Source organism: Solea senegalensis, linkage group LG12, assembly GCF_019176455.1.
Source record: "Solea senegalensis isolate Sse05_10M linkage group LG12, IFAPA_SoseM_1, whole genome shotgun sequence".
In the NCBI taxonomy this organism is placed as follows: Eukaryota; Metazoa; Chordata; class Actinopteri; order Pleuronectiformes; family Soleidae; genus Solea; species Solea senegalensis.
In genome coordinates this window covers 19,236,948-19,264,117 of record NC_058032.1, presented here as the reverse complement: position 1 = coordinate 19,264,117, position 27,170 = coordinate 19,236,948, and the positions used below count along the sequence as shown (strand labels likewise).

Sequence of the window (27,170 nt, the reverse complement as noted above, 5' to 3'; positions counted from 1 at the left end):
CATACAATATAACAAAAAACAGAAAGTCTGACTTTTTTAATGCCTATGCTTAAAAGCGTCAAAATAAAAGCACACAAGACCTTTCTTTTTTTCGCCATTTTGTCCGTTTATTGTCGGCATATTGGTGTGTTTGTGTTTGCAAATGTGAGAAAGAAATGTGTGTCGACGGGATTCCAACTGCACTGTGTACAACACCTGCTGCATTTGGCCATGTGTTATTGTTCTCTTTCTTTATAAATGAACCCTTAAATTTTGGTTACAATGACACAAAATTACCACTGATTTCAATCTAAATTATTACCTTTTTTATTTATAGACATGACCTTTATCAATATCCAAAAGTGGAAAAAAAATGAAATAATGTCAAACAATGAGAGCTACTGTTCTGTTCTGACTTTATGTCTCCCAATGGGAAAACAAACAACAAAAGCAAGCCTTCTTCTTCAGGAGGATTCAAACCTCTGAATCAGAGCTGAGCGAATGGATAAGAACGCCTTCAGAACATGTAGATATAGATGGATTTATATATAGAGTTTTATATTCAGCTTGAAACTTTTTAAAAGAGTACAGTAAACACTTCTCACACATGATAGAAACTACTGGACACCTCAGAATCAGAAAAGTGCAGGCCAAACACTGTCCAAGCCCACGATATGGTGAACAAAAAAAAAAACAAAAAGAAAAAACTGAAAAAATACAAAAAGAAAAAAAAAAAAAAAACATAAATAATAATAAAAAAAAGTCTGCCCACAATCTTTTCTTACAAACTTTGACGTAGATCAGAATAGAGACACCTGACCACATTAACGGAATAGAAAAATCTAAAAGTGTGGTATTGCATTTTGTAATGCACAAAGATTCTCCTGTACAATTTGGCGTCTCAGTTTGCGAGTACAAATGCCTAAAGGGCTCAGTGGTGGTTTCTCTGTCTGGCTCTCATTTCACTTCATCCTCAGTTTCCATGTCCCAGTCCTCACATTTTTTTTTTTCTCCTCAAAGATGTATACATCCGTGCTGTAAACAGGCACACGCAGATTGGAAAAGGACGGCAAAATCAGTGACCAGTTATTTCACATCTCCGTCGACTCTGTCTCTACATCCTCTGTTTGATTCTCAGTCCCGCTGAGACAATAAGCTCCTCCTAGTAAGGCTGTCCGTGTACCTGCCTGCCTCCGTCCACCCCCTCTCTTCCGTGTCCAAATGTGTCGTCGTACTGAGACAGGGGTGCCTCCGAAGTCCCGGCAGTGATCCATGAAACTCCAGACAGGGCAGGGTTGAACTCGTAGTCCCTCAGTGTGGACGTTGTGGGAGTGGGAGGGGCCTCATTTTGGGTGTGATTTATATTTTCAGAATTTTTTGCTAGGTGAGGATCGATGAGGGGCAAAATGGATTGAAGACATAATGCTCCTTCTGTTGTCGTTGTTGTTTTACAGCCTTGGTCGTCGTGGGGGAGTGATTGTGCAAAGTCACGCGGTTTCTGATATGTCCACGCGAAAGGAGCTAGCAAATCCTTTTCCTCGCTATAAGAAGAGACAGAGAGAGAGAAAAAAAACATGGTAAGCTCACTTTGCTCAGTTTGGATATAGCTTAGTTCACACAAAATGGTTTTCAGCTCGATAATCTGATTTCATTTCATTTTAATTTCTCTCCTTTCTAGTATTCTGGAAATATGAGACCAACATGTATATATACACATATATATATATACATATATGTGTATGTATATATATATATATGTATATATATATATATATATATATATATATATATATATATATATATATACAGTATATATATATATACATATATTATCATAATTAATTATGGTAATACTACAGTTAATTGAAATTACATGCAGTGTTGTCATTAGTTCAACAAACATGTCCATTGGAAATGTTTGGTTTCCAAAACTTCAGAATTGGCACAGAATTGACATTAAGTTAGTCAGAAATGTTATAATAAGCACACATTTGCTCTTGTCGTGATTTAAATTGCAAACGCATATTGTATGACATAAAGTATGCATTATCAACTAAAGTAAAAACTCAAGAGGTTGACCTTCAAACATGAAACCAAGCTAAAAAAGTGAATCCTGATTTACCCCATTATTCATGTTAGTTCTCATGTCTGTTTTTTATGACAAGACCCTAAAGTCCTGGTGAACAGGGTCCGAGTGTGTGACCCACAGTGTCACTGGTGCAGTGTGAACTCACAGTGACTGCAATAACTCCAGACTGAGAGACAAGGAGTGTGGGACACACAGCAGTTCTCTGACTTTGAAAGCCAGTTTAAAAGGAGTGAACTTGGCCTGTGTGTGTTTGTGGGTGTGTGTATGGGGTTGACAGAAACAAAAAGAAGAGCAGTGTTTAAATGGCCTCATTCACACAGCATTAGTGCGTTCACAAATGCACAACCGAGGGAAGGAAGTGTCACGTCTCTCATCGGGGGCCGCTCCTGTGAAATGGCTCATGGATAATATGTGTGTGTGACCACGCACTTAAAGGATGGAAGGGGGGTTGTTATGGGAACAGTGGCGGTAAGTGAGTGAATATCGCACAGCGGCGAGTTTATTTAGGACAACAAACAAAGGAGGGAGGCCAGGCTGGATCGGGCCTGGAGCGCAACCCTCTCCCTCATTCGAGCCCACCACTCCTCCCCTGTCCCCTCTGACTGACTAACCCCAAACCCCCCCTTCCCACTTATCCCTCCCCCACCGACTCAGTGCCGTCGTCTGAGTTTGATGATGGTAATCACTGAGCTCTGGCTATCATTCACCCCTCAAACACCCCGACCAACCCACCCTCAACCTGACCCCAGGCCAGGTCCAGGCCTGGGCCTGCCAGTCCCAGGACAAAAGAGTCTCTGTGTATCACTGGCTCAACTTGATCAGATTAAGGAGCTCCAGCCTCTTGGTATGATCATTCTATCCGCCCCACACACCGCCTACCCCTTGCTTTGACTGCTCCCTCTTTGCCTTTATCCACTGCCCTGTCCACCCACACCCACACACATACACCACTCATTAGCATAAGGCCCACAGTGATAATCCACTTTGAGAGACGAGTGAGCGGAGTGGACTTCCTGGGAAACGCAGCGGCCGCAATATTGCGAGCACTTTCTGTCCGAGTGCCACTTCATAAGCGCATAATAAGGACTTACACGGTAACTGTACAGGAGAATGCAAAGCAGAACAAAAGCAAAACGCCAAACAGAGGCTGCCACGTGTACAAAAAGAATAACAATAATAAATTAATCAGATTGAAATCACTCAAATTTTAACTCTCAAATATCAACATTACTATTTAATGATGTAGCGTCACTCTTTCACTGAAATATTCATTGTCGCACCACAGCAGTGCATACTATGCCTTATGTTACATCATTAGCAGCATCTGACAGTTTTGTTTTGATCTAAATATTCCATTAGCCATTGTTAATTATTGTCATCTGGCACCACAGCTTTATATTACCACAGCTGCTTTGTTTTAATTTGAAAGGTTTACAGTTTTATTTCCTCACCCATCATTGCTGAATGTAACTGTATTATAACTCGATAAGACATCAGTTTAGTAGTATTATCTTTGTTTCTTATTCCGGGTAATAACTCGACACTTGACACGTAATACCATATTTACATTGGTAAACGAAGAATTTTGTCAATAATTACAATTCAAACATTACTTTCAGTGTGACATTTAAGTCAATCTACAATCTGTATTTGGAGCATCAAGATGGCTGTGGGTCAAATCGGTGATCCACGGTGTAGCGTGAAACTGGGGCACAGGTTAGAGACTGGTCTACACCGCTGGGTGTGGGTGTTTGATGGTCTAAAACCTGAAACACCCATTGACCCTGGGTTCATCAATCATGATGATGTGTCCAAGTCTCCCATAGGAGCGTTTTAATTTACGGCACAGTATTCAATACTTGGAGCACCACCTTAGAGTTGTCTGTTGTAGCCAGTCGCCAATGCAAATGTCTCAAAAAGGACAATTAACAACATTACTACTGCATGAATTGTGATGTCACCAAAGTGCTGGAAAATCATCATACACCACACCTCTCAGTGATAATGATTTTACAGTTTTGCATATTTTACTTTGGTCTCTCGTCAAATAAATTGTTCCCAAACACTTTTTTCCACAATCTTTTAGTTAAGATGTATGTGTGTAAGTTTTCCAAAAACATCAATTAAACTGTTCTTGGACAGGATTTCAAAAATGACATTAGGTGTTACAGATATGGCTGTGAATTAGTGGCTACATGATGCACCAATTTTGCTTTATTTTGTGATTTGGGTCCTCACATAGTAAGTTTGGGAAACACAACAAAGTTTTAAAAACTGCCAAAGTATTGATGTGCATTGAACTAAAAATGGCGCACTTCTGACAAAATAGAGCAGACCAAAAAGAAATTAGTGTTATGTTCCCACTGATGCTGATCAAGCCGAAGCTGAATGCCAGTTAAACACGTTCCCACGGTGGAAAAACCTGTTAAAAGCCAAGATTAAATGTTTTCTGACCAGTGGGAACGGAGTAGTAAAATGTATGCAGCAAGATGTACTTATGAGTCAAGGAGAAGAGATTGCTCTGAGTCATTGTGGAGTTCTTTCACAGATCATAGAGCGCTTCATGGTGGAAATACCAGGCCAGTATTAAACCGGGTCTTATTGCTCTGCTTGTCTGAAATCAAATTCTCTATGGAAGTAATTCAAAGAATTGACATGCTTTGAACTACTTCCTGCTTTTAGTAGCCTGGGTGAACCACAAGCGATTCGATCCTAAATCTGTGGAATCAAAACTGACAGTGATAGAGTAATAGAATATTATAGGTAAGTTTAATGTGTTGCTCTTGCAAGAGATTGTTTTGAAAGAGAATTTTTGTCGAGGGCTAATGATAATTTGATTTACTGTTTTGGCAAAGTAGTTATTTAAAGGTAGCAGTATTTTTTTTTAATTTTATTTTCTCCTGTTCTAAATATTACTATTTGAACTGGCTCAGTGTGGTGTAAGTGAGTGTCCAGACAGTCATTTACTATTTATTTACTAGTTTATATTTTATTTTCTGATGTCTCGTGTTGCAGAATGATGCTAGCTTGTTCTTTAATCACTGCCACAGTGTTACACAGTAAATAAAGTCTCATCATAACAAGCTTGGACTGCATGGGCTTGAATAATTGCAGGTATGAATGGATCAAACCTCTTAAACTAAAGCACTAAAGTTTGTGCATGTGTCGAAAAGTATATCTGTAGTTTGTTTTGTTTTTTAAATAAATGTGTGTGAACAACACAATCCTAATGTGAGCGGTTAGTTTTCCTAATTTATCATTTAGACTTATATCAGACTTTTTGATTTTTTTTTTTTTATAAAACAAAAAAGGAAAATTGAACAAACATTAATATTAATTCAATTAAATTATTCTTTCTTCTTCTCCCTGCTGCTCCGAACAGCATGCTGTGGTTTTAAATGATGGTGTGAGGGAAGCAGCGGGGCTCTGACAGTGGGATAATTCCAGGGAGCTGTGAGAGACAATGAGAGAGGGGGGGGCCTCTTCAGGCACCGCTTGACAAAATTATAATTACGCATTATCACTAAATTGCAGTGATTGAGGATGTATCTCTTTGTGGCCTTTGAATGAGCGCTAAGAAAGAGTAATTCCTTGGGAAACTGACTTTTCCCCTCCTCCTCTTCTCAATTATCGAAAAACCTCTTTTTTCCTCCTCCAGCTCCAATGCAATGACGTCTGTCGAATGAGAATGAGATGTTAAGCTTGCTGTTCTTCCACGCTGATTAAAACCAGACATTCTCCAATGTCGAGCTTCTAGAGAAGGCCATCATTCTTATATGTTTCCATAATGTCACAGAGCTTCTGTGATGCCAACATCTCCCACATCAAAGCGAGGATATACAGTAGATCATAATTGCTATTGGCATGTTTCATTTTGGAAGACCCACAGGCGAGTGTGTGTGTGTGTGTGTGTGCGTGCGTGCACAGAAATGGTAGGTGAAGGGGAGATAAGATGATCACAGTCAGATAATGGAGATGCTTAGCAAAGAGGGAAGAGTTAGTTAAACACCCTGACAAGAGGTGCAGAGAAAGGTCAGACCTGAAATGAATTTTGTGCACTCCTGCTGCCAGCCAATCTCAGGAGAAAATTTAATTTTGGAATCTTTTTTCTTTCTCTTTTTCACTTAATTTGATTGCCAGATCAGAGAGATCAGGGCAAAAACACAATACTCACTTAAATGAGCTGAGTTACAGGGAGCTCTGGAGCTAGGCAGTAAAGCTTCCAACTCTTTCCTCTCTAGGAAGCTGTGGTGGCTGAGGTGATGGTTTTGGAGGAGATGGTGGTGGAGGTGTTGATGACTGAGAGGCGTCTCTTTGCCAAAGGTGGAGAATGACACATCGGCCGTTTGCTCTGGGCTTTCAAATACCTCTGTGTCGGGGACAGAGTCCATCCCAGGCACGTGGAGGTTGCTGCGGTAGTCCGGACCCTGGCGCCCATCAGAGGGCATGAAGCTCGGCATCCAGCAGCGATCCGAGTGGCCCAGAGCCTTGCACTCCTCTGTGCAGTTGGAGAACAGATCAGCACCTGTGCGTGACGAGAGGGAAACGTGTGAGAAAGGTGGATGGAGGTCAGACGCAGGACAAAGGGGGGAAACAACCTTCTTGGGTGACTGCGCATGCATGCACAGGAAAACAATCAATTTCAACACATTTCCACTAATGTTTTACAACATGAAGCTGCTCTTGTCGGGGCTCAGTGTTTCTTCTTCTCTTTAATATGTAGCCTTATTATTTTTGTTATATCTAATGACATTGGGCAAAAGTTGCATCCTGAAACTATGGAACTCTATGTTCCACTATGTAAATTAAAATCTGCCCTCTAATTTGATACCTGAATGAGAGAACTGATGGTAACTTTACATCTGACAGACTATGACATTAACTGTTAAGTTTTTTTTTGTTTTTTTTTAAATGTGGAATTTCACTTACATCCTTGCCCTGCATAGTTTTTTTCTTTTCCTATGTTTTGTCTATAAATAAATAAAATATATCAAATACAAATGTATATTATATATATGTATATATATGTGTGTGTATATGTATATATATATATATTTTATACATATAATATATGTATAAAAATACAAATGCATGCATACACACACACAAAGGTTTGCATATCTATTCTTGTTAGCACACTGAAATAACCTCCATTCATTTACAACCATTTATTGTGTTTCCATATATTAAATGTAAGTAAGTACATGTACAATTTGTACTATGGGTATTCCATTCATATATGTGATAATCACCATATAGAGTAGCTGACATACATTAGCCAATAGAATTTGACACAGTGTGTCATATATTTACATTCACATGTTCTACATCTCACTTTACCCAGAGCCTCAGAAATGAGATTCTTCCTCATTAAGACCAGGCTTAAGTCCCCATGAGGACAACTAGTCCTGTGTTAATACCAGAAAGGGTCTTACAGAGGTCACAAAAACATGTACACAAAAGCACATGTAGGTTATCGCCTTGTTGTAACACATTCCGGGCCATATATTCCGATAAGATACTGTTCCCACTGTTCTCTCCTGAGAGATGTGAAATATCAAGTGGACCGAGCAAAGGACACGTGTTCACATCTGGCAAACAAAATGGACCCCACTTCACCAAATACAAATACACATGGCTGTTTTGTCCATTTTAACCAGCCTGTTACGTATCAATGTGTTTTTCTGTCGGTGTGTGTTTGTGTCAAAGCAAGTAACAAAAGAAGGAAAAAAAGTTGTCAAGAGAAGCTGAGTGAATTAAAGCGCTACTGACCTGTAACATGAAATAAGGTATTAAATATAAGAAAGCAAAATCACGAGATGAATTTGGTGCATTCAGACCAGATAATGTACAGTTGATGAAATCACTCAAGAAGGTTGCCAATGCTTATAGACTATGTCTGAACATGGTCTATAAATTGTGGGCCAAACACTGAGAAAGGAGCTTAATCCACCTTTAATCTGACAGAAAAACATGGTAACAAAGTGCTTAAAACATAGTATGTAATGCTTCGTAACCTAAATTGTGCAATGAAGACCTAGAAACTTAATTTGTACAAAAACACAATCACTGAACTAAAAAGGGGGCAATGAAAACATGATCATAATTAATCCTTTAAATGTTTTACACATCCATGACCTTGATATTTCTAAAATCCTGGCTGAATGAATAGTTATATTTTCATGAATTTTCTGAATGAAAGATGAAGTGTGTACATTTTACTTTATTTTAACTATATTCATTTGGCAGAAATTTAAACTAACATAAATAAACATTTCTTTTTTTTTCATTTTAGTTTCATATTTATATCTCAAGCAGGGACAGGCGCCCATTTTTGACCGCCATGGTTTTTTTTTTCAATAGCCCACAATGGATGAACTGAATATATTTTGAGTTTTGATACTAACTGATGACTACCATATTCCCAAAAAAATATAATCCCAAAAATAATTCACAAAATAAATTTGAAGGCAAGTTCCTATTTCTTTGTGCAGCTCATAGTTAAGACTGTGTGCTTGAGCCCATTTAAATGTGGAGCCATTTATTTACTATAATTATTTTATTTTTTAAATAGTGAAACAAAATGTGCCGTGTATATATATATATATATATATATATATATATATATATATATATATATATATATATATATATATATATATATACATAGACCAGGGTTCCCAGCTGTAGTGCTTTTTCCTTTCCTGCTCTGTTCTCTCTGAAGACACTTTTTTCTTCTTTTTTATACACAGAAGAGAAACTGCACTGGGAGACAAAATAATTACAGCATCCGTAATTAATCCTGTGGCTGAAATATATTCAATGTCCTTTGGATTTAAACAGGTCAAGGTCTTAGTGAATGAAAGAAAAGTTTAAAACATGAAATGAGGGAGGATATTTTCAGCTGTGGTCTCATTGATGCGACTGCAAAACAAATGACTGTTAGAGTGGTAACGCTTTCTTGAACCAAATATGTCACATTATTGAAAAAAATGGAAAAACACCACATACTATCAATGAGAGTTTTTTATATATATATTAGAGCCTTTGAATGTACTTTTGTATGTTTTCACTGACAATTAACAACATTACATCACATCTAAGGGTGCAACTGATGATTATTTTGAGATTGGGTTAATCTGTCAATTATTTACCAATTAACCAGTTACCTGTTTGGTCCATAGGGAATTAGATAACAATATTGATATGTTTTCTCAAACCTCTAAAATAATGAAGTTCTCCAACTGTTTTGTCCACAAAACCAATATATTACATTTGAATGATTTATTAGAAGCTAAGTAACAAGGAAATAATCACATTTAAGAAGCTGAAAAATCAGAGCACTATATTACATTTAGTAATCAATTGATTACTAATTGATTAATTGATTACTAAATAATACATTTAGTAATCAATTAATAATCAATTAAATGCAACCTTACTCACATCACAGCACTTGGAAAACTTAAAATCTAAATAAAAGGATTTTTTTTATTGACTGTGGTGAGAAATACATATTAATCAGTGGTCTTGTGTGTAGTCACTACATTCATTAACTGAATTTAGCAATTGCAGTATTTCTAAATAAAACAAGCAAGATGCAATATACAATTTGTAGGTTTTACAAATGTACAATGTTGTACATGTTCTTGTATTTGATTCCTCTTCATGGCCTTTTTTTGGCATAAACCCATAGTCTTCACGGAGATCAAAACTGTGGTTAGGTTAAGGTTAGGGTTAAGGACAGTTTTAGGCTGTCCACATGACGTGTCCTATAAAAAATAGCTGTGTGTATGTATCATTTTGCAAATGATCTCAGGTGTTAAGCTACTTGTGTGTGTACGGTTGAGAAAAAACTGAGCAAAAATGTGTTTTAAACAATCATGTAAATGGAAGATTCTGAATTCCATAAATTAAACGAAAATGTTCTGTATGTCAAATATTTCTCTATAGTTAAAGATGTTCTTACTACAATATGGTGAAACTTTAAAGTACAATGAAATACTAAAATGCCTGAGGTACATATAGCACTGTACATGCCTTTCGTAGTCTGTGTGTGTGTGTGCAGTTAAGAGGTTGAAGAAGTCTACACAAAGCCAGCGAAATGCCAGTGTTCCCTTTTAGCCTCAATGTTAGATTAACTAAACCACAAACTCAATAGTATTGGATTACCCAGCTTGCCTCTGTGCCAGGCCCTCAGTCTCAGTCACTCTCACTCTCCCAGACACCATTAAAAAAAACAAAACAACTATTGTTCTCCATGAAAGGCCAGGCTACAGGTACAAATGAAAACCAGTTTGAACATGTACTTTCATGTGGAGGAGTCGGTATTTGCGAGGTGCTTTTTCGCCTGGAATTGTGGGGGAAGAAATAGAAAACAGCTTTTGTCCGAGGGCACAGACTACATAGCTACAGGGAACAGAGTTAGCAGCAACATTAGCTGTTCAGCACAGCTATTTAGGCCGAGTATGAGCCTTGAGCCAAATTGTGTTTTCATTGCCCCATATGTTTGTGCATGGCGGCTTAGATCCCGCATATGCATGTTTTTTGCAGCCTACATCTGCTTGTGTTGTGTGTGTGTGTGTGTCTGAGTCGCTGTTTGTGGCTAAAATCTGTTACTGTCCAGCTCGGGCTATCTGCCGCTAATCCTGCTGAATACAGACTGATCAAGCATCAGTAAGCTGTGTGTGTGTGTGTGTGTGTGTGTCTTAAGCAGTCAGCAAACGGGGAATTTGCTTTGTTACAAAGCGGATTAATTTGGCTTGCCATCACTAACAGCTTGGAAAAGTGCCCAGTCTCCTATCGAGAGGAGAGGGTTTTCTTATTAAATATTAACCAACGTGCCATAAATACACCATCACATTACATTTTAATACGGCCTCTTCCGCAGGGAGGAAACAACACACTTGCACGGCTTTATGGGGGCACAACCAGGAGGCACGCCGGGCACAGATGTATGACATCAGTGCACCTAAACATGCAGGGAGCAGAGGGAAGCGAGCAGCAAAAGAAAGGGAGAAACAAGTGAAGCTCTGCCTCCACTACAAAATGGATGCTGTGTTAATTCTCAAAATGGGAACGGGGAAATGTGGCATTTAGACTCTGCCAGAGAGATAAGACTCTCACACTCTCTTTCACACACACATACACAGACATAGAGAGAGAGCAAGAGAGAGCGGGAAAAAAAGGACAGCGAGATACAGAGTAAAAGCAGGACTAACAGGGGGAGGCGGAGAGTGGGGGGTGCAGATCAAGACATCTTGATACGTCTTGACATTTTGGCAAAATTAGAACTCTACAGTGTCAAATCAGACTGATAAAAAAGTTTTGGCTATAAAACCAGCCCACACTGCACACACAGACCAACACACACATTTGTACAACTATCTTAGTGAGGACAAACCCAAACTCCCTTACCCAAACCACCCCAATCTATGGTTTTCAAATCCTCACTAAGATGCAGACAAGTACACTGCACTGACTTACATATATTTGTACAGTGTTATATCGCTAAATTGACCTGGTTAATGCCTAACCCTAACCCAAAACTCATATCTTAATCCAATGATGCTGCGTTCTATTTACATCAGACGTCGGACCTGGCCGTGACATCACCCCAGAGTTCACCAAATACCAGTTGAGAGGTCGTAGTATAAACATAACCAGTGTTAACTGTTATGTAACCAATACCAGTCAATAACAACGTTCCACACAGTCATTTATGCAAAGAGTAACAACATGTTTATTGTTAAAAATGAGATAGCACTATGCGTACGACGGATTTACTGTGAAACAAATACAAAAAACGCACTCTCAACAGTAAAAGAAGCAGTGTTTGTATGTTGGCAGCCATCTTGGAATGCAATATTGAATGTTAAGTTAAGGGGGCGTTCCATTTGTAGTTGGAACTCAGAGTTTCCGAGGTCATGAACACGGATTTCCACCTAGGAAACTCACCATCTGAGTTTCAATTACACATTGTATGGACCATAACAAACAGAGTCAAAAGGTTATCCTCATTAAGAACCTAGCTTTGGTCATCATGAGGGCAACTGTGTGTATAAGAAGAGGTACAAATAGACACACACACAAACACAAATGCCAAAGTATAAAGCTGGTGAGTGATGATATTTTCTTTCTGTCATTTTTTTTCACCTATTTTCTCAGAGCCCAGATCCGTCAGGTTGAGTTGGGAGGCCTCATCTGCCCTCTGCTTTCATGTAAGAAAACTGTGTCAACACGCCTGCAAATACAAGCAAAGGAGGCCAGAGAGGAGTGGGGGATCAGGCCAGGGCAATTATGAGTCACGCTGGCCCTCATTGCCTCTCAAAGCGTCTCATCTCATCTTGGCATTCTGCGAGGTGTTCACATGCGCGCAGGGGCAAAACAGTAAAGTCCCGATAATAACCTTCATTTGGTAATTGGTATGCAGGGGTCTGAAAAATGAATTACTGATCAGCGAGCTGTTACTGCAACGATAACGTGAACGGCAGGCCTAAAGAGGAATTCATCAAGGCAGCTGGCAGAGATGGGAGCGGATTGGTTTGGTGGCTGATGGGGAAGGTGGGAGGGAGGGGGAACGAAATTGGATAAGCGTCTTGACTCAATCTTCTCCAAGTGCGCGACACTGCCTATATTGATAATATGTACTTTACACAATGTAGCAGGAGTGGAGACAGCGTCCCTGAGGGTGTACTCCCTGGGCTGCGTGAGCGCTGCTGCTGCTACGGAGCCTCGCAGCAAATGAGAAACACTTAAAATTCCACCGTGATTTAATTCAAGAGGAAATGTGCCCATCATGGACCGAACGGAATGACCTTTCACTTGTTCTGCAGAGGAATGAGCAACTTGACATTAAACTGCCAACACAGATTGTCTGGAAAGCCTTTATATGACTTCTGAGGTACATCTGTTTTCTTTTTTACCGAATATCCATTATTATCTATCTGATATAAAACCCTGATACTGAACACCGTATTATCAAATATACATCTCATTGTGTTGAGCTGAATTCATAGTTAGAACAAGTGAAAGCTGAAGTGTCTGCCATGTAAACATTTGATTCATTGAACTGCACTTATACATTGTTGAGGATTAATATTTGAATGCAAGAGAGGAAATTTGTTCCATACAGTATGCATGGGAGGATACGATGCATACGTATCGTGCTTTATGTTACATGAATTAATTGTCTAAAGCTTGTCTACAGTCAGTACAGATTTGCTGGTTTACATTTTTAACTAAAATGGTCTTGCATCTGACACCATTTCACTATTGTGCCTCTTCTTTTATATTCAAATAAGTCTATATCCTGAAGCTCACATGATTGTGCCAGGCGTGCATCTCTGTTGTTTTCTCTTATGTTTTTCAGATTCCATTAGATTTTTGAATTTTCTTTTTCTTATCTGTTCCAGTAAATTTGATCACTATTGGACTGATACTGAATATGACACCAGCTCATCTATATCGGCACAAAGCTGCATTAATTCTCACTCATGTTGCATGCCCACTCACTATAGCAGAACTGGGACCAGAAAATGAAGTGATACAAATCGGATTTCTACATTTCAAATTCAAGTCAAATTCTCTCTCAGATCACTTGATTTACATTATGCTGAAAGGTTATTATGAGATTATTGATCAATCATTCCAAAAATATCCTGCCTACCCCCTTTAATGTACCTGCCACATACTTCCGGTTCTACCTAATGATTTATTTGCGCTGAAGTTTTTATCTACGTTCACTTAGGTAAATTACTTCTTCCGCCACCACTCTTTACAAACTGATCCCTTCAGGCTTCCTGACTGCTAGTCTGACACAATCACTTATTACCATTCAATGTTCTCAGGCTGGGCTGCAGCACACATTGTGAACATTACACAATTAAGCTTTCACAGAAATAACAATGAGCCACAGTGCCTCTTAAAACATTTCCACCACTGAAGCTTGGCAGACCTGACACAGGTGGACTTTCATGTTCACAAAAGGAAAAGATATTGCGGTTTGCTGTTTCCTGTTTCCTGATACCACACAATGATTATTTTACATTACTATGTTGTATTATGTGTTGTTGGAGTGACTGACTTAAAAGAGGCTATTTTCAACTAATGCTGAATATTAGTAGTGTGTATAATGACTTGACACTAAAAGTTTAACTTTATTCAGACTAAATATACCAAGTTTTATTAAAACAACATGCTTACTTTAAGGGTATTTTTTTTCGTACAGTTTTCAATAATTTTCAGTTTTCAGTGTACTGAATGTCTGATTAGGTTTGGGCACAAAAAGCACCTAGTTAAGGCAACAAAAATAGCCTAAAACAGTATTAAAACATGCTGTGTCACAACATTAAAACACACCAAATGGTCTTGAACTGTGGTCCACTACTTTATGAACTTTTTAGGCTGTGTTATGTGTACTACAGTGCTTCTACTGATCATCCACTTATATGAATCACAAAACCCGGGACTGCTGTTTCAATAATTGGCAAGTATTCCTTTGTATTTTCAAGGAGGACAAAACCGTTTTAAACTACTACTGCACATTCCCAGACACCCTCTCTTCTAATGTCTTTGTACAAGATGTGTGCACTGCCACAGTGTGTAATGACCATCCCGATACCTGCTCTCCAAACACATGTTCCCTATGTGTGTGTCCCGCCGTCATGACTCACTGAGTTATTTTTTCCCTCCTGCTCACAATGTGGGACTTTTACACGGTGTATCTATCGTCACTGCCCTCTAACAGCAGGTGTGTTACAATAATGAAGTGTTACGTCCTCGGATCAGTAATACTTGGAGCAGGAGCATGCCAGAGCAAAACCCCATGTTATTTTAGAGGAATGCACCCATTTATGGACTGTACATTGTTATCATCTTGTTGTGAGCTATCTTTTTATTTTTATTTCTTTCTTTACCCTGTTTTGAATAGAGTTTTGTTTTTTGTTCTCTACGTATATTTTGTTTGTGTGTTTTATTTCATTTTATTTGATTTAATATTGTATTATTTGTATTATTATAAATGCCTTTTTCTCTTAGTTCAATATATATTCTCCACTCCCATTTGGCTTAAGTTTTTTGTTTCCTAGCCATCTTTGTGTTATTCTTCTATTTCGGATGTTCATTTTTGTTTATTTATGTATTTTTACCACATCGTTATGCACTTGATTACAATGAAAGTCACTATTGATTAATAATGCCATGTTAGAATATGTCTCTGAAGCTTTAATTTAACTATTATTTCAAAATGAAATAAAATAAAATAAAAGGAGTACGTAACTTTACTCTGCTGAACATAGCATGCTTTGTATTGTTCTATTTAAATACATGTTGTTGTTATTTCTATTTATCTATTACACTACATATGTATATGCATGTGTTTTAAATCATGGCCAAATAAATACATTTACAAAATCTGTTTACAGTGATGATAGTTGGTCAAAGACAGATTGACCTTGACTAAAAATCCTCCTCTCTCTTTTCCACACTGTCTGCCGCTGTCCACCACATACTGAAATACAGGCAATGAGTAGATTGTTTACAGTATTGTATGCTGTAAAATGATCAAAACGGTTGGGAAAAAACTTCTACTATGAGAAAATAGCAGATGTCTGTTTTTTTTTGTTTTTTTTTCCTTCTCTTATACTATGCTTTGTGATTTCTGGAATGTTTATCTGCAGCCGTGATGAGGAAAAACTAGGGAATTTATGATCTGAAAATAACCAAGTAGGCAGTCTGAAAATGTTGGCAGCAACAACAGTTACATAAAAAAAGAATAAATAATATTAATAGTGAATAAAAGACAGAAAAATGTCAGGGCAGTGAGGTTAAAACTGGACCATCCTTCTCTGTGAGGCTTGTTTTCAGCATTTGGAAACACATTTAAACAAATCTTACTTGCCATTCATCATTTCTCTGCCAGCGTGTAATGATAACACTTTTAAGTCATAGTTCAACAAATTTAACGCAACATAAAAACCAATGTGCTCCAATAAATCTGATAAAATGGACCCGAACGTCTCTCTGAAGGCAAAAAAAGGGAAAAAGGTCTGCTAGCTAAAGTCCCACGTCAAAGTCAAGCGCAGAGGCTAATGCGCCATGTGATGGATGACATTGACACGTTTGTTTAACGTTAGCATTTATTAAACACTGACACAGTTCGAGTGTGTCCTCTTTGCTGACAAACTCAATTAGCACACAGAGAGTAAAGCCTGTGTTTCCCCCCCCCCACACTTTGTATTGTGGGAGCAGAATGGTGCTACGGTAAGCCATGCTATCAATTAGCCTAATCAAACAAAGACTTGATGCGCCACAAATAATCTCTTTAGAGGCACTAAGCTGCATGATAACGCTGCAACAATGGAACTGTAACAGCAAAGGATTCTCAAAGTCACTGGTCGAACGTGACTATGCGTCTGGTCCAACCACTGCATTAACCTAGCGTAGCTTCATGCTAACACATACGCACACAAAAGACAAAAAAACGGCCGAAACTGAGCTGAAACTGGGGCTCTGCTAAATAACCACATGTTAGAAATGTTCTAATCACTTGATATCAATGAAGATTGTGATACAATGACATTAAAATGAATAAAAAAAAATTATTTTGATTCAATGAGAGACAACATACTCTTGCCTTTGTAGCAGGAAGACCCGAGTTTCTTTCTGCCTTTCTGCATGGAGTTTGCATGTTCTCCCTGTGTGAGTGTGTGAGTCAGTGAGTGAGTGAGCCGGAATTTGTCCATAAATTATCCTTATGTGTCCAAAAAACTATCCAGATCTGGGAGGAGATCAGCTCTTTGATAAGATTCAAGTCAACTGATGTGAAAAACTCTTCATGTCAAATGTTTAAAGGGGATATATTGTGCATTGTTTAATCATTTTAATACTTATATTTGGGACTCTGGAGGCCCTACCAGTCGCCAAAGTGTGGAAAAAGAATACTCAGTCCTTTTTTCGTGGTCCCCCTTAGTGCAAGTATAGGCGATAAAACACGCAATGTTGAATTCCCTGAATTCCATTGTGACGACAGCATATGCATTTCACCGCAAATGTTACCACCCCACTTCGAGAGCTCCACCTTAGCTCCACCTTGTCCCTATAAAATGCGAGAGCGCAGGCGAGGGAGGAAGAGCAGTATTATGTCAACGCGGAGGGACAAGTGTGCTGTTCGTGGCTTCACAGTGGAGCAAACTTCCAGCCTCAGAGGATTTTATATATGAAGCTAATTTGCCGGATAAAGTCAGCAAACGTGTGTTTGTGTGTTCGCACCACTTTACATCAGACTGCGGCCAGCGGTCGCTGTATTTAGTCATGCATCTTATGCAGCTCGCCACTGCCGATCAGCGGTGGCGATCAGCGGTGCTGTCCCTAAGTCTTTTTAACTGATTTACAGTTGGGCAGTGTTCAGCTTGATCCTTGTGTCGGATGTCTCTTACTGTGACGGCACTCTCACTCTTTTCCGCGCACTCTGCCATGTCGATATTGTCAGAGAACTAGTGGAGGGAGGGGGAGAGGAATGGAGCGGAGGGAACAGGAGCTGAGTGAGCACTGTAAAAAGGACAAATCAGAAACCCCCTGGAAGAAGTGGGTGTGTGTTTGCCTGTGTCTCATTTGCATGTAAAGGGACCAGGCACAAACCCGAGCGTTCTGAAAGGGGCGTTTTTGGCAGGGTTATTGAACTGCTATGGTGCTTCATCCTTATGGTATTTTGACCAAAGAATGTCACAGAAAGAAAATAACAGGAAAACTGTATATGTTATCAAGAAAATAACATATACAGATCAAACAATAATGGACATAATAATAACTGCAGTTTGATTTGCAATATCATTTTTCCAAAGTCACGTGGGACTTCATTATTTACTATTTTAATGCAAGAAATTAAATATAGTTTTGTACTGTTTCTAATGTACTGTTCTAATGTGCGTGTATTTCACAGGAATTATTAAATATAGTTTTGTACTGTTTCTAATGTACTGTTCTAATGTGCGTGTATTTCATGTTTAATACAGGAATTAGTGTGATTACAAATAAGATCAGTTGCTTGTGGTCACATGACGTAATTTAATGCAATGATGCTTTGTTTTTGGTACCAAAACCCAGCTTCATATTATCCAGCAAGTCCTAGTTGTACAAGAAAGAGTGAGAGGGTGAGAGAGAGAGAGAGAGAGAGAGAGAGAGAGAGAGAGAGACTATTCAAAACAAACTACTGTATGAACTCTGGCTGGCAGCTTTGACATCAAATGCTAATGCGCTCGAAATAGGACAACTCCATCCACATAAAGGAGCTGGCTGGCTCAGGCCCGATTAGGAGTAAAGATGTTCCACAGTGGGGGAAAAAAAATACTGACTGAGCTTATTAAAGTTGAAAAAAAGGGGGTAACAGTGAGGATGGTTGAGCTGTGTGTGTTTGTGCCTGTTTACTGATGTGTGTGTGTGTGTCAGCTATCCAGACTACTGGAGTGACAATGAAAGTGGCAGGAAAGCTTCATTTGGCACGGAGAGGAGCAGACACGATGACAGGCTCGGCCCACAGAGGCGCCGCCACTCAATGAAGATATAAAACCACCATTCATAACTCTGGGGGCCCATTATATTATCTCAGTTGGGTTCCTTTAGACAGGAAAGATTAAAAAGAAGACAACAAAAGGATGGGTTTGGAAGAATATATGATCAGCAAGAAGGCAAAGAAAAAAAAAAGAGGAGCAGTTGGAGAATAATTTCATGAACTGATGCATTAATTAACCCAATGAACGAATGAATCGCCTGTTTTGTTTGCTACACCCACAACCTCTTTGGTCCTCATCCCAGCGCTCCAGTGTGAGCGTGTGACCTCATTAAAAAGCCTGTCACGTCCCAATCGAGTGGTCTCCACGGCGCAGAGTGACCCAGCTCACAGGGAGCCCGGGCTCCTCATTAACACGCCGTCACATATTTACAAACAACAGCGCCCTGGTGTTCACTTTCTGCCCAGCCATGTTAAATCTTCACAGTGAGGGCTCGGAGGCAGCTCACATGTTTTTACGCTAGTGTAATTTCATTTCTTCTTTTCAGGGGAGAGAACAGGAAATAACAAAGAATGATGGCATTAGGGACAAAAAAGAAAATTACACCCTCATGATCACCCTGTTGCCATGATGCTGACTACAGTCATGTGTGTCCCTGAGCAACTAGTTCAACTCAGTTTAGTTCAATATTGGATGTTTGATAAATATAAAAATGTGACACAGCATCAGCGAAAACAGAAAATGATTGTACAAAATTGGTAACTCTAAATGAGTTCCTTCAAAGGTTAACAATCATTTCATAAAACATGTTATAGTCTTTGAATAGCAACAGTATTTCTCTTCTACATTTTATGTTACAAAATTGATGATGAGAACTGAAAACAGTTCTTTCCAGTTCTTTGTTCAGGATTTTACCTAGGTATCCGAAAATTGTGTCTTCCCTTGATGCAATAACACAGAAAACTTCTCCCACTTTCTTCAAAATAGATTAAGATTATTTAATTAAGTGGAGAAGGTGAGTCTTCTGGTGCCACTGATAGAGAAAGACAAAGACCAGGGCTGTAACTATGACCAAACATGGTGAAAATCATGCTTTTCTACATGTTTATGCTTAAAGTCTGATATCACTGCATCTGCATTAATATTATGTGCAAACACTGTACAAAAAACAACTTTGTGGACTTTAGCCCCCACTAAAGTGAATAGGATGTGTGAATGTGTGTGTGACAGGAGGAGAGAACAGAATTCCTCCTCACTTACAGTGGTTGTAAAGGTTTTTCAACCAAGAGAAACCATTAAATTATTTTTGGTATTGCAGGGATAAGAACTTAAGAATGGAAAAGTACTGTATTAAAGCTTAGTCTATGCTGCATAGCACATGTCCTAATCCTGATTTGCTAATTGTCTTGCTTCAGATTGCAGTTTCTATTTAAAAACATTTAATTGCTCAGCCCTTGTGTGATATAAGCCATCACTTAAAAGAAAAAATGCCTTCATTTTTCAATAATGAGCAGGATTTGAGCAAGAGGAGTCCATATTTCAGCTCTGGAGAGACACATGCTAATCAACAAGGCCTCCTCCAGCTGCTGTGGAGGATGCACAGGCGCAGAAGTGGAGAGAAATAAACTCATTGTTTGGGCAGGCGATGAAAATACACACACACAGCAAAAGAAAAAAACAAGCGATTTACCGGAGGAATGGCCTCGATTAGTGGCGTCATGGTCGCTGTCCCCCTGCTCGCTGTCTCCGTGGCCACTGTCTTTGGAGCTGACCAGGTCGGCCTCCTGGAACGCCGAACTGAAACCAGAGAGATCACTGAGACAAAGCCTTTACTTTCCATTATCTCCGCTCATTTCTAACCTTACTGGTAACGTGTTATCATTGCCAAGCCCTTTTTTTTATTTTTTAAAAGTTATTTTTATACTTTTTGCTGTTATTAGATAGGGGATGAGACAAAGGACCACGGGTGGATTCAAACTCGGGTAAAAAAAAACACTTACACTAAGAATTTACAGTGTATTTTTATTTATTTTTTCCTGGGAAGAATGAGACATTAAATTGCTCAAATAGTAATCTATGAACTATTTCAGATTACGAAAGGAAAAATGATTTTTTTTTTTCTTTGCATGGACCAGTGAGCTAAAGATAAAGGAAGTGGAAGCACTCAGCGGACAAAAGAGGCTGAGGGTGAAATTTGTTTGTGTGTTTACCTGTTAACACGTCTCGGCCTATCAGCCAGGTAGCTGAGCTCAGCACGTTGGTGTTTGACCTGAAAGAAAACAGGGTGGTTATTAGTCTGTAACAAAAAAAAACACACAAATAAAGCAAAATATGACACAAACACACAGTGCTATGTTAATGCTGGCGGTGAAATGAAGCTGTGCTGCAGTTCAGCCAGTAACACACATCAGTCGCATCATTTTTGAGTGTGTGCGTGTGTGTGTGAGAGCACAGCTCCACAGATACTGTATGTTGCCTAGGCGGTGAGATAAAGTAGTGCACGGATTCAGGCTGGCACAGCCGAGAGCTGCATCTTTGTTCTAGTGCAACTCAGCAACATTGTGACCAGTATGCTTAATGCAAACACTCCTCTCCTCAGGGATTTAGTCCCTCTCTCTCTCACTCTCTCTCTCTCACACACACGCTACAAAAAACGCGCAGCCACAGCTCTGATGCCTCCATCCATTACATTCTCCTTCTCCACTTCTCTCCACTTCATTTGTGTGTGTTTTTAATGATTTCTGAGCACAACATGAACATGCAATAATTGCTGTTTCACATCTGACCTCCCTGAGGACTGCTAAAGGCAACATGTCAGCAACTGGTGGTCTGATCGCTTCGTTTTGCTTCATGCCTTTCCATTGCTTTTCTGTTTGTACATTAGTATTCAATTAAAATAGTCCTGCCTAGCAGTTAGCTGAGGGAAGGAGAAGAATTTTAATTTGTGACTGGAAATGAGTGTGGTACGACACATAATATATATTTTCTACTGAGCACACAGAAATAGAGGTCGACTGATATAAGCTTTTCTTTGACGACTGCTGATTACGTGTTGCTTTGCATTTATTTCAAATAAAGTTCATGTTTAAACAAAATGTAATATATGAAACTGATAACATGAAAAGAATAGACATGCACTATAACTGTATTTGCTAAAATGAATAGCAAATATTGGCTGATGAATTGATATACGTCTACATGGGGATGTATAAATGGAATAAAACAGGCAGAGATGACAACTGAATTAAATACATAATGGAACAAAAATAAAGTAGTGATTGAACAGCTAGGGCTGAAAGATTTGCAATTTAATATGCACTATAACTTTAATGTTGAAAATATCAAATTGATTTATCGGCCTGGCTGATAAATCAGTCCACCTCTACATAGGGGTGTATAAATGGATTCAAACAAGCAGAGTGGACATGTCTGAGGTGAGATCCTGTGCATGAGGTCAGGTTTTTAAACATGCTGGGGGTCTCTGCATGAAAAAGGGGGAGGTTACACTGCTCAGGTATAAGAGGGACTCTTACCTCGTTTGATAAAATGCTGCCATTTGATATGATGTCAGGCTGCTGGTCTGTGTACCCTGTCACTATGGCCCCACACGGGTTGTGATCGGTGTCTGTGCTCCTAGACGGACTACGTGGCTTTAGGAACATGAGGTCGGTTTTGGCAGACTCTGGTGTCAGACATACCTGGTAGCAATAGTTCTGGTTTTGGTGGTGGGAGCTGAAGCTTCCAGATTCCTCCACGGGGACTTGCGCTGTACTGGCTCCACTCACGTTTACAGCACTTTGCACCAGCATGATATCTGACTTGCTGAGCTTTTTCTTGCGGGCCCGGCTCTGCTGAGAGCAGCAGGAGCTGCAGCTCAGGCAGCACTCGCTGGTCAGGCACGTGTAAATGTTTAGCTTCTTGTCCTTCTGGCAACGCACGGCCAGCACAATCATGACCAGGAGGAAGATGAAGGAGACTGAGCCCAGGGCGATGATGAGGATGAGCGTGAGGTCCAGGGTGCCATCTTTGGCCTTGGCACTGCTTCCTCGGTCAGCACCGCCGTGGCCTTCCACCACACTGTCCACCAGTACCACCATGACACTGGCACTGGAAGACAGTGGTGGCTGGCCATGGTCTCTCACCTCAATGAGCAGGTCGTATAGCTGGTGGGGGTCTCGCTTGGGTGACACACGCCTTGCAATGCGGAGCTCGCCCGTCCTCCAGTCCATCCTGAACATGCCATTCTCGTTCCCCCGCTGGATGCTGTAGGACAGCCGGGCGTTCTCGCCATCGTCCGCGTCCATGGCCACTATGCGGGTCACCAGGTAGCCTGGCTCAGCCGAGCGGGGCAGTGGCTCCCTGGCTGTGCCATTCTTCCCCACGGGGGCCAGCACCACTGGGGCGTTATCATTCTGGTCCACAATGATGACTTTGACTGTGGCATTGGAGGAAAGCTCTGGGGTGCCCGCATCGTTGGCCTGGACCATGAACGTGAAATCCTTCAGCTGCTCATAATCAAAAGACCTGAGTGCATACAGATATCCTGTCTCTTCATTGATTGACACATACGTTTTGACTGACATCCCCTGAATGTCACACTCTAATATGGAGTAGCTGATGAGCGCGTTCTGCCCCACGTCTAAGTCTAGGGCCGTCACAGCGTGTATGTACGCCCCTGGCACGTTATTCTCTGTCACATACACATCATAGATTTGCTGCGTAAAAGTGGGCGCGTTATCGTTCTCGTCTGACACCTGGACTCTGATAGACTTACTGGTGGTGAGTGGGGGAGTCCCTTTATCCCGCGCAACCACAGTGACCGAGTAGGACTCCGCCTGCTCTCGGTTCAACGGCCCGTCTGTCACTATGGTGAAATAATTCCTGAAGGAGGTTTTTAATTTAAAAGGGACGTCACCGAGGATTTCCACGTTGATCTGGCCGTTCTCCTCCGCGTCCCGGTCTGTCACACTGAGGAGAGCGATCACTGTGCCCGGAGCCGCTTTCTCGCTCACGGACTCTGTGACGGTGCTGAAGGTGATCTCCGGCGCATTGTCGTTGGCGTCAGAGACTTTGACCAGCACTTTGCAGTGCGCGGGGACGGCGTTTGGCCCCATATCCTTGGCCTGGACGAAAATCTGGTAGATGCTGCTCTCCTCAAAGTCTACCTCTCCACGCACCTCGATGCGCCCGGTGCGCGGGTCAATGCTGAACAGATCCTTTACGCGACTGGAGATGTGGTTACTGAAGGAGTAAACCACTTCCCCGTTCAGTCCCTCGTCCAGGTCGGTGGCATTCAGTTGAATTAACAGCGTGCCCACTGGTGCGTTCTCAGAGAGACTTACTGTATAGACAGGCTGGTCAAAAACTGGCACATTATCATTAGAGTCCAGCACTTTAACAACCAGCAGCGCGGTGCCAGTCCGCGGCGGCTGACCGCCGTCCACCGCGGTCAGCACGTACCTGTGCGCCGCCTGCTGCTCCCGGTCCAATGGCTTCTCCAGCACCAGCTCCGCGAACTTGTTCCCGTCCGTTTGGGTCTGCACATCCAGGTAGAAGTAGTTGTTAGTGGTGATGTCGTACGTGCGTAATGCGTTAGAGCCCACGTCCGGGTCGAATGCGCTCTCCAGCGGGAAGCGGGTGCCCGGAGTGGCGCTCTCTGAGATCTCCACCGTGATGTCCGTCTCCGGGAAGCTGGGTGGGTTGTCGTTGATGTCCACAACCTCGATTTCCACACGGAACAGCTCCAGCGGATTCTCCAGGAACACCTCCATGTTGAGCTGGCAGCTGGCGCTCTGCTTGCATATCTGCTCCCGGTCGATTTTCTCGTTCACAAACAGGACGCCGTTCTCCAGGTTCACCTCCAGATATGGCGAGCGAGAGCTGGGCACCACTTGGAAGCGGCGCGACGCCAGCTTGGTAAGGTCCAGACCCAGGTCTTCGGCGATATTCCCCACCAAGGTACCGTGGTCTGCCTCCTCCGGCACAGAGTAGCGAATCTGAGAAAGCGCTCCATCCGCGAGGCACAGGGCAAGCACGAGCACAATCATCGCCGGAAAAACAAGTGCACTTAGGCAGAAAAAAGACCATACACCTCGTTATCCCCTGTAGGTGCACAAAATGTCATTTCCCATCACACATTTCAAGCGCGAGGTACAAGTCTCCAAAATGCGTAAAAGTCTCCAGAAAATGCGTAAAAGTCTCCAAAAATGCGCAAAGGATCCAGGAAAAATGTCCCAATAGAACAGGGGCAAAATAAAGACTTTTGTTGACTGAATAATTATTTTTTCTTTTCTATTTTAGCTCCACGGTCTTGCTTTTCAGCTGCGTCCCGGAGAATCTACAGCGCACATTCCACTGAAGCCACTGGAGCGATGAAGCCAGTGTTGGAGAAAAAAGAAACATAATCCATACTAGAAAAATATCAAACACATGTTTTACTCAGAGATGATCCCTAATCGGAAAACATGTGACACACTTGTTCTCTTTTTATTTTCTTTCTTCTTCTACTCTCTCTCTCTCTCTTTGGCTCTGTCCAGTTGGCAGCTTGCTCCCTCACTGCGGTCTCTCTCCTCCACTTCGCTCTCTACTGATGCTGTTCACTCAACAATTTGCTTTTTTTCCCCTTCTTCTTCTTCCCTCCTCCCTCCCACCTCCCGAATCGCACCTCCCTCTCGCGGCCCCCGCGGCTGTAAATCACGCTGATAGCTCTATGCTGATTGGATGGCGCGGCTGCCTGTCAACTACTCACCCTCTCTCTCTCTTTCTCTCTCCCTCTCTCTCTCGCGCGCTATATCCCTGCTTCTCTCTCTCTCTCTCTCTCTCTCCCTTTGAGTTCGGACCGGCTTCTCTCCAGAATAGGGGACGTTTACGACTTTTAACTCATCAGATGCCAGTTGTTTTACTTCTTCTTCTTCCTTTCTTCTTCTTCTTCTTCTTCTTAACCTTGCCACCGTGATGAAATGATGCACACCATGATGGCAGGACTCACTGTCTTGGTGCTCGGCCCTTCAGTGTGAAACCTAAAGCTGCAGGTTAATGCATGTAAATGTTGTGATATGTATGCAGTGAATCGTGCGCCATTCATGTGCTGCTGCGCCGCTCTCAAGGCTGCGCGCTATAATTACACCACCCTATAGTAGTAATGTTATTACTACCCCCCCACTCTCTCTCTGCTTCACCACAGCGGGACACAGACTCAGAGACATATATTGCGGGCCTCATGCGACCCCTAGCGGCACAATTGTGACGATACGAGACTCGTATCATGGATGGTGTGTTTGTGTGTGTGTGTGTGTGTGCGTGCGTAAAATGCTCATGAATTGTTTATGACGGCGTTGTTTGATGCGTGGATGGAGTGGACAACATGGTCGGATGCAGTTAACAGAGGAAATCAATCATCAGGAAATGATGACCACGAGGAAGGAATCCAAAGCATTCCTTCCTCCATTATTTTTTTTTTCTTTTTCCTGTTTTTTAATCAACTTAAGTCTTCATCAGTGGCGTCCACGAGCATTTCAGGGAGGAAAAAACAGCACCCCACTCATAATTATTAAAGATCAAGTATGTAACATTTCAGCATAAAAGAGAAAATACAAAAATGAGTATACTATTGTGTATTTTTGTTGTGCACTTACATTAGCTGCATTAGCACCTTTTAATGACTCCATCCGCTTCACTCAACAAACTTCAAACATCAGTGTGAGGCAGGGAAGATCCAGGCGTACAAGTCAGCCATGGTGCTGCTTTAGTTCTTTCATTCTGTTGTGTGTATTTGTCACTTGACTACGTCATGAAATGCCACCAAAGCTCTCCCTGCAAAGCACAAACACACAGGGGACAAAACAACAATTGCAATTATCTTATGTCACTGTTTTCATTGAGAGACCATCAAAACAAAAAATACTTTTTGTGAGTTTAATTGAAATAATTAAGGTTACAGTGACACATTTTGTAACTACTTAAATATGTATTTAATAGATATTGTTCAGTCACAATACAGGAGCCTGTTGTTAACACAACACAATGATGAAGACCTTTCTGCTCACAAGGACCAAACATACTCAGAGCAATAACAGCACACATCTAAAGTTACACATGACAATTTATTAATAATTAAGAGGAAATAAGTTAAGCAAATAAAAGTCGTACTGAAACCTCTTTGCAAGTGAGACACTGACATTTGAAATAAGCATAATGAGAAAACTGATTAAAAACAAACAAAAAAAAAACATTATCTTTCAATCAATCAATAACTGGATGCAGTCAGAGAATCAAACTCATCATAATCTATCTATCCATAATGGCTGCACTGGAGAGGCCGGAAGCTTCATTTTCCACATCTGTACATCTGATTAGTGCACAAAAGAGATAATTGCACGTGACATCAAATGCATAGTCAGTGTACCATAAATTGATTATCAATAATCAGTTAATAATATATGAGGAAATGGACTTTGGATCCTGTTGCCTGAAATTGACACAAGAGAACTGTTTGTATGATGAAGTATTTAGAGGAGTGAATTGTGCCTATTTTCCCTTTTGTGTGTTTTGTATCGCTCATTAGCTAATTTACTGAATGTCTATGGGTTGATCTA

At 40.8% G+C, this 27,170-nt stretch overlaps 1 protein-coding gene across 3 annotated transcripts; it reads right to left on the bottom strand.

Annotated features, from left to right (window-relative positions):
* Positions 1-85: 85 nt before the first annotated feature.
* On the bottom strand, positions 86-25,173 carry pcdh10b (protocadherin 10b). 3 transcript variants are annotated; one of them, XM_044041035.1, is made up of 5 exons: positions 22,110-25,173; positions 20,787-20,845; positions 20,267-20,373; positions 6,243-6,593; positions 86-1,520 (listed from the first exon to the last, which is right to left on the bottom strand). In XM_044041035.1, the coding sequence occupies exons 1-5, from the start codon at positions 24,621-24,623 to the stop codon at positions 1,501-1,503; spliced, it is 3,051 nt and encodes a 1,016-aa protein (XP_043896970.1). In that variant the 5' UTR covers positions 24,624-25,173; the 3' UTR covers positions 86-1,500. The 3 variants fall into 3 exon arrangements, with proteins under 3 accessions (XP_043896970.1, XP_043896971.1, XP_043896972.1); XM_044041036.1 differs by having other exon boundaries at positions 6,436-6,593; XM_044041037.1 differs by having other exon boundaries at positions 22,275-25,173.
* Between the last annotated feature and the right edge of the window lie 1,997 nt (positions 25,174-27,170).